The following is a 12,045-nucleotide window of genomic DNA, read 5'->3' as shown; positions in this document are numbered from 1 at the left end:
ACAGAACCTGTCCTCAAGGAGCTGACAATCCAGGATTGAGAGGAACAAGCAGGAAATTATAATAAAGTGATAGATGCTATGAAGTAGCCCTTGTACTATTGACAACAAAAGGGAGGAAATATGAGTCAGCCTTAAGGAATAGGAAAGCATTCCTGGAAGACAATGTCTAAACTGAGACCTGAAGGATGAGTGAAGTAGCCAGGGATGGGAAAAGAGGGAACTCATTCAGGGGCTCAGATTTCAGTCAATGTGATCCAAATGGCAAAGGTGCTTGTGAGCGCCACACTGTGGTGTCTCTGTCCACTTCACTTTACTGAGCATTGCAAAATTGTTTTTGCTGCACTATGAACATGCTTAAAGAAAAACTGTTCCAGTTTTAATTTTTAAAAATGATTTATTAACTTATAATTTGTTAATTTTTAAAAGTAATTTAAGGTATGATGTTTTCATTCAGGATGATTTAAAAAAACAACAACCCTGAAGCCCTAACTGATTTGGCTCAGTGGATAGAGCATCGGCCTGTGAACTGAAGGGTCCCAGGTTCGATTCCAGTCAAGGGCATTTACCTTGGTTGCGGGCACATCCCCAGTTGGGGATGTGCAAAAGGCAACTGATAGATGTTTCCCTCTCATTGATATTTCTGACTATCTATCCCTCTCACTTCCTTTCAGTTAAAAAAAAAAATCAATAAAATATATTAAAAAAATAAAATAAAAAACACTGAAAATAATGGTGATGGTTGCATAACATTGCATCCCACTGATTGTATACAGTAAAATTGTAAATTTTGTTATGTGTGTTTTATAATAGTAAAAACATAACTAATATGAAAAAAAATGATTATAAGACAAATACCCAGGTAGCTACTACCTGGAATGAACACATATCAATATTGTGTCATTTTATGTAAATTTTAAAAGTAAATTATTACCAATTTGTAAAGTGAAAACGAAACCTTTTTAATATATGTATATATTATTGATTTCAGAGAGGAAGGGAGAGAGAGATAGAAACATAAGTAATGAGAGAGAATCATTGATCAGCTGCCTCCTGTACACCCCACACTGAAGATTGAGCCTGTAAACTGGGCGTGTGACCTGACCTGGAATCAAACTGTGACCTCCTGGTTCTTAGGTCAATGCTTAACCACTAAGCCACCAGGGGGCTGGTGAAACATTACTTTTTAAATATATATATTTTATTGTTGATAGTATTACAGATGTCCCCCATTTCTTCCCCTTTACCCTCCACATCCGAGCCCCTTCCTTAGGGCCACCGAAGGAGGAACGCACGAGGCCAAAGTGGTAAGGGATTATAAATTTTTATTTTATTTTATTTATTTATTTATTTATTTATTTATTTATTTATTTTTTAAATATATTTTATTGGTTTTGTACAGAGAAGAAGGGAGAGAGAGAGAGTTAGAAACATCGATGAAAGAGAGTCATCAATCAGCTGCCTCTTGCAAACCCCCTATTGGGGATATGCCCGCAACCAAGGTACATGCCCTTGACCGGAATCGAACCTGGGACCTTTCAGTCCCCAAGCCGACGCTCTATCCATTGAGCCAAACCAAACCGGTTTCGGCATACATTTTTTTTTTTTAATATATTTTTATTGATTTTTTACAGAGAGGAAGAGAGAGGGATACAGAGTTAGAAACATCGATGAGAGAGAATCATCGATCAGCTGCCTCCTGCACACCCCATACCGGGGATGTGCCTGCAACCCATGTACATGCCCTTGACCAGAATCGAACCCGGGACCTTTCAGTCCCCAAGCCGATGCTCTATCCATTGAGCCAAACCGGTCTCGGCAGGGATTATAAATTTATTAGGCCATCTGGAAAAGCAGATGAGCTGAGCCCCACTATCGCACCAGCACCCAGGGACAGGGAGTCAGAGATTTTGAAGGACTCTATGCGGGCTTTTTTTCTGGGCAGATCATTCTCTGGACAGGTCCAGATCCTGGGATTGGCCAGACGGGAAGGATAAGGTCTTAGCAAGTGGAATGTGGTCTAAGGGAAAGGGAATGTTGATGTGAAGTAGCCTAAAGGTCAGTTCCTAGGTGAAGAGGTATCGATTCAATTATTTGATCATACCTACCACGACCCAACCCCCTAGGTTTTCACCGCTCTATTCCTGTGTCCATGGGCTATATATATGTTATTTATTTTTATTTATTTTTATTTTTATTATTATTATTTTTGAAATCGAGAGAATACCATGCATCAGGCATGTGATTCCTAAATAACAGATTTATAAAACAAGGTTCCATTTATTTATTGATTGATTTATTATATTTTATTGATTTTTTTACAGAGAGGGAGAGGGATAGAGAGTCAGAAACATCAATGAGAGAAACATCCGATCAGCTGCCTCCTGCACATCCCCCACTGGGGATGTGCCTGCAACCAAGGTACGTGCCCTTGACCAGAATTGAACCTGGGACCTTTCGGTCCACAGGCCGATGCTCTATTCACTGAGCCAAATGGGTTTCAGCAGTATATAAATGCTTTTAAACATTATTGAAGGACTAGCTTTATGTTTAAATTATACCGTGGATGAAAAGGGGCCACATGCTAACCTGACAAGCTCAGGGAAGACCTGCATGGCGGTCTTGCAAACTCAAGAGACCTAAAGTAACCACAAAGAATGATCTGAATTTGAAACTTTTAACCTAAAGCAGTTTATGGCAGATAGTCTTGTCCTAGACTAGAATCTTCCCTGACACTTTACAGTAACTAAGCCTGTCTATTGTCTTGTGCAACTAGACAATATACCTTTGGAATGTCAAGGTAACTTCCCTTTTTCCAGACTCCTCAGGGCACAGCCAATGTACCAGAGTAGAGACTACAAAACCACACTGTTATTTTTATCATTTTTTAAAAAATATATTTTATCGATTTTTTACAGAGAGGAAGAGAGAGGGATAGAGAGTTAGAAACATCGATGAGAGAGAATCATGGACCAGCTGCCTCTTGCACACCCCCCACTGGGGATGTGCTCACAACCAATGTACATGCCCTTGACCGGAATCGAACCCGGGACCTTTCAGTCCACAGGCCGACGCTCTATCCATTGAGCCAAACCGGTCTCGGCTTATTTTTATCATATTAATTGCTGACTATATCCTATACCCAACTCTGTAAAAGATGTATCATTCTACTTTTCATTCAATCCCAGAAATTTCCCCACTTTGCTGAATTTCATATAACCCACTTAAGTCTTCTCTTTTTTACTGAGCTCTCCCCAAGTATTTTAATCCTCTCAGGCAGTTCTGTTCTGCAGAACTTCAATGATAGAAATGTGTGTGCTCCCATCCATTAACCACTATGTGGCTATTGATTATTTAAAATAAGGCTAGTGTTGATATCAGAAACATCCAAACCTGTAGAGAATTTTTATGAGTTTATTTTAACCAAATTGATGACATACCAGAAAGCAAGATCTCAAATGCTCTGAGAATGACAGTTTCTTTTATACATTTGGATTCATAGAGGGAATCTAAGGAAGATTACACTTTAACAAGATTAGGTGCTCCCTTAGAGTGGTGTGGGGGTTCAGAATGAGTGCCCTAAAATGTGCCTCAGTGGTATGCAGTCTTTTTGAGCTAATAGCAATTTTAGCCTCAGGCTCAAGAGAAACTTCTGCCTGTCTCTTTAACTACCTAGAAGACATTGAATTTGGGATCCTGCCAGTAAGAGATTATCAGGGATAACCTTTTTGACTTGGCGAGAATGGCACCAGGTATTATACCAGGGGTCAGAATGAACCTAACCTTGGCACTTGAGTTCTTGATAGGAAAGAATTCAGAGCCAAGACTCAAACCATAAGAGAAAGTTTATTTAGAAAGTCACAGTAGGCTCTGCTGCATGGCTCAGTTGGTTGGGTATTGTCCTGTGCACCGAAGTTGTTGGTTTGATTCCAGGTCAGGGCACATTCGCAGGTTTTGGGCTCAATCCTTGGATGGGGGTATGTGCAGGAGGTGACAGAAGTCTCATTTTCACATAGACATAGACATTTCTCTTTCCCACACCCTTCCTCTCTATGTAAAAAAAGGAAAAAAAAAATTACAGAAGTAGGAGTGAGTGGTAGAAGAAATGGGCTCAGGAAGTAATGTGCCTGGGGGTGGGGGGTGGGGGGAGTGGAGGGTGGAGAGTGGAGGGGAAAAGCAGGGGCATGCCCCTGAGGAGTGTATACTGGGGCCTCCCTCCTAAGTACTTGTAAAGCTTGGGGTTTTAGGGGAGAGACCAGGGGAGGATCCCAATAGAATATTCATCAGCTTTTCAGGTGTGGTGGTCTCCACTGATTGGTCGACGCCAGGCTGTTATTAATCAATGCAACTGATCCTGATGTCAGCCAGTGCCTTGCTTGTCTGGTTATTCTGCTTTTCTGGGCCTGGCCCTGAAATACAGCTGGGGCCTAGATGCTATTTCTAGGAAGGCAAGGTCAGGGGGTCCAAACCTCTCGACCAATGATATGCTAGGGGAAGACCTGGAGGGGAGGTCCTTATTTATCCAGCTTTGCACATTGCGAGGCACCCAAGGCTTTCCACCTGGTGACGTTACAGACCTGGCCTTTCATCCTTGCTCTGTTCCTGGGCCTACCAGAGACACACCTCAATAGCAGGCAAAACTTATTTAATAAACATCTGCTCTTATTATTATTCTGCAATGACCCTTTAAAGTCCTCAGGTGCATTATTTCATCCCTAGCACAGAATGTCTTATATACCTAGATCCCTCTTTCTTTCTCTAAACCTCTCATAAATGTGGGAGTCTCTGACTCTCTCATGTATGTGGGATCCCCATACATATGCATTAAAGTTGGTTATTTCCTCTTGCTAATCTATCTCATGTTTACTGGAGTATTAGGGCTGACAGAAAAATCTGGAGGGGAGAGGACAGTGGTTGGTTATGCCTGTGAGGGGTCTAAAAAAAGAGGATTACTTTGGCTTTTCAAAGGTGTGTTAATCTAGATGCACAAGAACAATGGACAGGGCTTGGTGAAGGCAAAGATAAACTTTTTATAGGACTGGAAGTGACTACCCACCGTGATCTGCATAGTTAGGAATTTTATGAACAGATCACCCTGTGAGTTAACTTTTGGTCTGATTTGCTACACAAAAACCCTTTTTTGTTCACACTAGTGCAACTCAGGAACTAAGTTAAAAAATATACATTTTTATTAATTTTACAGAGAGGAAGAGGAGAGAAGCATAGATTTGCTGTTCTACTTATTTATGTATTCATTGGTTAATTCTTTTTTTTTTTTTAAATATATATTTTATTGATTTTTACAGGAGGAAGAGGGAGGGATAGTTAGAAACATCAATGAGAGAGAATCATCGATCAGTTGCCTCTTGTACACCCCCTACTGGGGATGTGCCCGCAACCAAGGTACATGCCCTTGACCGGAATCGAACCTGGGACTTTTCAGTGCGCAGGCCAACGCTTTATCCACTGAGCCAAACTGGTTTTGGCCATTGGTTAATTCTTGTATGTGCTGACTGGGGGTTGAACACCTTGGCATATTGAGACAATGCTCTAAGCAACTGAGCTACCCAGGCAGGGCCTAAAATTTTAATTTGTTAAAAGAAAAAAGTATTGGCCCTGGCAGGATAGCTTATCATCACAATACGCCAAGGTTGGGGGTTTGATCCCCAGTCAGGGCACATAAAAGCAGCAACCAATGAGTGCATAAATAAGTGGAACAACAAATCCATGTTTCTTTCTCCATTTCATCTCTCTTCTCTAAAATAAATAAATAAAATTAAGAAAAAATTTTATTATGTTTTTTGAGCATAATGATGTGAGGGAACTATTGTGACAACTAAAGAGACTACTGCAATGAGTCTTGTGGTGGGAGTGAGATTGGGCTTGTTTTTATTATTTGATTGATTTTTATTAGTAAAGCAAGGGGGAGAGAGGGAGAAAAAAGGGGAGAGAGAGAAAGAGAGAGAGAGAGATATTGAGAGATTAATTCCACTTATTTATGCATTCTTTGGTTGATTCTTGTATATGCCCTGATTGGAGATAGAACTGAATTTAGGAAGGGCACCAAGTGTTAGAATGTTGCAGAAGACCAAAGAAATACGAAGCACACTTCTAGAGAAAGGGAGGGACCTCGTTTATTAACACCAGTGGACTCTGGGAATAATTTCCAAATCAGAGGGAGGACACACGTAGAGGACTTCCCCTGCCCCCCCCCCCCCCCCCGCTTTTTTTTTTTAAGTTTTAAAAAAAATATTTTATTGATTTTTTACAGAGAGGAAAAGAGAGGGATAGGGAATTAGAAACATCCAGAGAGAGAAACATTGATCAGCTGCCTCCTGCACACCTTCTATTGGGGATGTGCCCACAACCAAGGTACATGCCCCTGACCGGAATCGAACCTGGGACCCTTGAGTGGGCACAGTGAGTCAAACCGGTTTCAGAGGGCTTCACTTTTATAACCTTCTGGGTCTTTGTCTTGCAGATATGATTCCGCCCCCTTTCGTGGGCTTACAAGATGTCCCCCAGGTGTTGGGGGTCCCCAGGCCATATCCGATGATCTGTTCTGAGGCCAGCGATAACGGACTCCCCACCCCCACCCAGGGCAGTGCATTGGTCCTGTTTTTAAGGCCTGACACACTTTTCGAGACCAGTTTCCTCCTTAAGAGTGATGGGGTCACACTGGACTTGGGTTCAGCAATCTCCGTACTTTGGTTCTGGCTAGTAAAGAATTCAGAGCCAAGGCCCAAACTATAATAGAACATTTATTTGGTTAACCACAGAGGTAGAAAAAGTAATTCCTAGAAGAAAAGAGGTTAACAAACACGTTATAGTGGTAAAGGAAGATAAATGAAGGACTCTAGGAGTTAGGGAGTGAGGAAGCTAATGGTAAACTGCCTGGGGTGGGGAGGAGAAAGGGGAAGGGAATGGCCCCGGATCCAAGGTTCTAAGGGTTTTAAGGTGGAGATTTTAGGTGAGGTCTCAAGAGATCATCTCAGTAGAATATTCAGTAACTTTCCAATTGTGTCCATTCAGGATCTAGTCTCCACTGATTGATTCGTGGGCACCAGGGCAGGCATTCTTATTCAATGTAGCTTATCCTGAGTCAGCTGTGGCTGGTTTTGTTGCTCTTCTGGGCCTAGAGCTGAAATACAACTGAGGTCTAAACATTATCTCTAGGGAGGAAAAGTCAGGGGGGGTCCAAACCCCATGACCATCGATATACTAGGGGAGGAAAGGTCACCCTGGAAGCAAGGTTCCACCCTACATTTTGTCCTTTTTTTTGGGGGGGGGGGGAGATAACTGACAGTCCTATTTTATTTTATCTTTTTTTTAAAAAAAAATATTTTTTTTATTGATTTTAGAGAGGAAGGGAGAGGATGAGAGGAAATCATTGATTAGCTGCCTCCTACACGTCCCCTACTGGGGACCAAGCCTGCAACTCAGGCATGTGCCCTTGACCAGAATCTAACCTAGGACCCTTGAGTCGCAGACCAAGGTTCTGTACACTGAGTCAAACCAGCTAGGGCTTATTTCATCTTTAAAATAAGCCTTATTTTATCTTTAAAATAACCCTCCTGCACACTACCACTGGGGACTGAGCTCGAAACCCTGGCATGTGCCCTTGATCAGAATCAAACCCAAGACACCTCTGTTCACAGGCCAATGCTCTATCCACTGAGCCAAACAGGCTAGGGCCATGGTCGGCAAACTGCAGCTTATGAGCCACATGCGGCTCTTTGGCCCCTTGAGTGTGGCTCTTCCATAAAATACCACAGCCTGGGTGAGTCTATTTTGAAGAAGTGGCGTTAGAAGAAGTTTTAAGTTTTAAAAATTTGGCGCGCAAAAGAAATTTCAATGGTTGTACTGTTGATATTTGGCTCTGTTGACTCATGAGTTTGCCAACCACTGGTCTAGGGCTACATTTTGTCCTTTGCTAGGCACCTAAGGCTTTTCAGCCTGATGACCTTCAGTAGCTAGCCCATCGTCCTTGCTCTGCTCATGCCTAACTGCCTACCACAGACCTCACAATCTTGGCATATCAGAACACCGCTCTAACCAACTGAGCTACTGCCAGGGTGAGATTTGGCTTGTTAAAAAATAAAATTTATCAAACAAAATTCAACAGAGAACAAGTTGTTGGTTGCCAGATGGGAGGAGGAGGTGAGGGGATGTGTGAAAAAGGTGAAGGGATTAAGAAGTACAAATTGGTAGTAACAAAATAGTCATGAGGATGTGAAACACAGCATAGGGAATGTAGTCAATAATGCAGTAACTATGAATGGTGTCAGATGGGTAGATTTATCAGGGGTTAGGGGAGGTCTCTTTGTAAAGTATATGACTGTCTAATCACTATGCTGTATAACTGAATTGAAACAAAATAATATTGAATGTAAACTGTAATTGAAAAATAAATTTCAACAAAATTGTATCACTTGTGCCAAAATCCAAAATACCAAATCCAGATTTAATACCTTACCTAATTGCTGTCTCAACCTCTACCAGAAACATAATCAACATTTCTGGAATTTTTCTGATCAGTATCATTGAGATAATCTCTCCAAACACCCCATCCCCACTTGAAAAGAAGAGCGGATCTTTATGATAAAAACCCTAGCCATCTTCCTAACCTCCAGAAAAAGAAGTCCTGGTGTGAAGATAATCCTTTATTTTCTTTGTTAATAGGTCCCTTGCCCCACTTCCCTTTCTTAAAAAAAAAAACCACAAAACCTACCCCTCAGACCTCCCTTCTAATTGCTAGATGGGATGATGCCCAATTCATTGTTTAATAAAGCCTTTTTAGCCTGGCTGGTGTTGCTCAGTGGTTGAGCATCAGTTTATGAATGAGGTCACCGGTTCGATTCCCAATCAGGGCACATGCCCCCTCCACCCCCACCCCACCCAACCACCACCCGCCACGGCCGCAATCCTCAGTGGGACGTGCAGGATGTTTCTCATCATTGCTGTTTCTCTCCCTCTCTCACTCTTTCTGAAATCAGTAAAAACATTTTTTTTAAAAGCCAATTTAGATTTTCAAATTTACTTAGCTGACTAAAAAACAAAAAACAAACAAACAAAAAAAACCTTCACATTTCTTATGGAGACAAAATAAATTATAACCACGAGTTTACCTACAGGTAACACTAATTTTCAAATTGCATGACACAATCTGTATTCTACCTAATTCCGAGAGATGTGGCCACTCCTTGGGCTATAGCGATTTGTCATCACACCCTGAAGCATTAGTTACAGAGCTGGCATCAGGGCTGATTAACATTCTCCAAGAGGGCTGAGGAATTTCTTTCCAAAGTTGGGACACAAGCCTCTCTAAACTGATCTAGACGATGGTTAAAATAAAGCAACGGGAAAGCAAGCACGAAGGGGTGTTAAGGCACTTCCTTGACCTGCTCCATGCACGCGAACCTCGCGGTACTACACCTCCTTCCTGGGGTCATTTCTGGTGAGTCCAGGGTGCGGGCCACCCCCAAGGACCCGGGACAGCAACCTCTGGGTGGGTCCCCTTGGCTGCACCCCTTTTCACCTACTCCCCCCTCCCTCAGGACCACGCCTCCACTGTGAGTCCCAGGAGTCCCGCCCCGCAGCCGCCGGACTCGGCAACGCGATCCCCGGCGCGCTGACGTCAGACGCTCCAGGTACTTTCCCCGCGGCCCGGCCGGCTCGGCGTGGGGGCGGGGCGGGGCGCGGAGCGCGCATGCGCCACGGCGCCAGCACTCTCCCCGGACCGTGCGGGGGCCTGAGCCTCTCCGCCGGCACAGCGCCACTCGCGCCAGCTCGCTCCAGCGGCCATGTCTGCCACCATCGAGCGGGAGTTTGAGGAGCTGGATGCTCAAAACCGTTGGCAGCAGCTGTACTTGGTGAGTCAAGGGCTCGCGCCGCGGGCGCCGGACTCCTCCGCGGACCCGGGCTCGCGACCGCCGGCTCCCTCCCGCGTCCCCCCGCCTCCCGCTCAGGGCGGAAGTGGTGGCGCGCGGGCCGCGTCAGGGCTGCGCCTGCGCCGACAGATTCTCGGTTCCCTTTTGGGAAGGAAAAAAAAACTTTAATGAGGTGTGTGTTGGGGAGGGCGGGGATGTTTCTCGGAAGCGCAAGCGCAGAGTTAATCCCGGAAGGCGGCACCACAGCGGTCTGGTGGCGCGGGCGGGTGCGCCGTCGGCCGCGGGGTCGGGTGGGGATTGCTGTCCGAGAGGCGGCCGCCACTGCGGGATGGGCCGGAGTGGGGTGGGATGGGGCGGGGAATGGGGATGAGGGGAGACCCCCGGGCTCTGGGAACTCACGGCGGGGAGCTGACGCCGCTTCGGCTTCGCACTGGGCTTCGCCTTCCCTTGCCCGGCCCCGTGCCTAGTTCCGTTCCCAGTTACCTTTTTGGCTGGCTGTGTGTGTGTGTGTGTGTGTGTATACAGACCTGGACCTCTCGAAATGGCAGTGACTGCACCGTGGCGGCGGCGAGTGCTCCGGGCGGCCGGCAGTCTTGGTTTCCTCAGGGAGCCCCACACCTCAGTGTGTGGCTCGGCCTCCACAGAGGTTCCCGGAATGAGGCTGGGCTTTGGCTGTATTCAATGAATAGGATGTCATCCTCTTTTTCCAGTGTTCTTGACTGAGGCACACTTTACATGAACAATAAAATCTTATGTGTATGTGGTTAAGCTTGTTTCGTAAATGTATACGCCTGTGCAAGCACCACTTAAGTCAAAACAACCTTTCAAAAAAAAATAAACAAATAAAAGACCTTTCCATCACCCCAGAAGGAACGGTCATGGCCTTACTCCACCCCATAGGCTCCCACGATTTTGATTTCTTAGCATCATTGGATGGTCTCGCCTGTTCTGAAACTCATGTAAATGGACTCATGTATTTGAACTCGTGCCTAGCTTCATTAGCTCAACCAGAGAACCTTTTAATTCAAATATGACTTTATTTCTTTTTTAAATTTCTTTTAAAATGACCTAATTGCCTATTCTTATCTGTTTAATTATTAGCATATTATTCCCAAGATTGAATTGAGTGTGAGTTAAATGCTCTTCCTACTGGTTTGTTCACTCTGTGTGCAGTAAAAGAAAAAAAGGCTTTCCTGTAAATCTTGATGGTCTTGGGTTTTTCCCCATTCCATTTAATTAGATGACAGTAAAAAATGTTTTCTCTGTCATTATGTTCAGAATGTAACATTTTTCTCTTGAGCACAATAGCGGGAAGTGTAATATTTTAATTCACATGGGTATAGAATATGTTAAGATAGGGCACTAACTTTAAAGGACTTTTCCAAATATAGAACATTTTAAATGCAAATTCTGGTAGGAATCCGTGAGAGCCTGCCAGCTGTGTCTTTTCCAGTTACATTTGTTTCAGCGGAGACTGCTGTCTCCAAGTTGCTAATCATATATCAAAGTACAGATTTGAGAAGAGAAAGGTGAATGCCACAAGTTAATTCAACTTAACATTTTGGGTAAGCATTTTGATATGTATACACATGCTGTGAAAATTATAATCCCTCTTATCAGAAAAATGCACTAAAAATTTCACATTTAGTTTTAAGGAGTTCAGGAAGTCCTGTGATTTGATCCCACAGGTTGAGAACCGCTGCTGTAGAGCCTAAGACCATCAGAAAACACAGATATTTACATTATGATTCATTAACAGTTGCAAAATTACAGTTATGAAGTATCAACGAAAATAATTTTATGGCTGAAACCAGTTTGGCTCAGTGGATAGAGTGTCGGTCTGCAGACTCAAGGGTCTCAGGTTCGATTCCGGTCAAGGACATGTACCTCGGTTGTGGGCACATCCCCAGGGAGGGGTGTGCAAGAGGCAGCTGATCAGTGATTCTCTCTCATCGATGTTTCTAACTCTCTATCCACCTCTCTTCCTCTCTTTAAAAAATCAATTAAATTTGTTTTAAAGAAAAGAATTTTATGGTTGGGGGTCACCACAATATGAGGAACTGTATTAAAGTCACAGCATTAGAAAGGTTGAGATCCACTGGCTTAGAGGAACAAATCAAGGCAGCCTTCTGCTGGGGGTGGTGCTGGCCCTTGCGTG

The 12,045-nt window shown here is 43.8% G+C and overlaps 1 protein-coding gene across 5 annotated transcripts in view; it reads left to right on the top strand.

The window, feature by feature from the left end:
* The first annotated feature begins 9,641 nt into the window (after positions 1 to 9,641).
* PTPN2 (protein tyrosine phosphatase non-receptor type 2) overlaps positions 9,642 to 12,045 on the top strand; it is a 56,053-nt gene continuing 53,649 nt past the window's right edge. For 3 of the 5 annotated variants that reach the window (XR_014795282.1, XM_084887337.1, XM_084887336.1), the window contains exon 1: positions 9,642 to 9,869. Coding sequence is in view for 2 of the 5 variants with exons in the window: in XM_084887337.1 (XP_084743463.1) it covers positions 9,801 to 9,869 (69 nt within the window). In the remaining 3 variants the exon portion in view is untranslated. The remainder of the gene's footprint in view (positions 9,870 to 12,045) is intronic. The other 2 variants (XR_014795283.1, XR_014795284.1) reach the window with 1 other exon arrangement.

The sequence above is a fragment of the Pipistrellus hanaki genome (genome assembly GCF_964339955.1).
Source record: "Pipistrellus hanaki genome assembly, chromosome: 6".
Taxonomy (NCBI): Eukaryota; Metazoa; Chordata; class Mammalia; order Chiroptera; family Vespertilionidae; genus Pipistrellus; species Pipistrellus hanaki.
The sequence above is the reverse complement of the archived record's forward strand: the minus strand, read 5'-3'. Positions and strand labels throughout refer to the sequence as shown.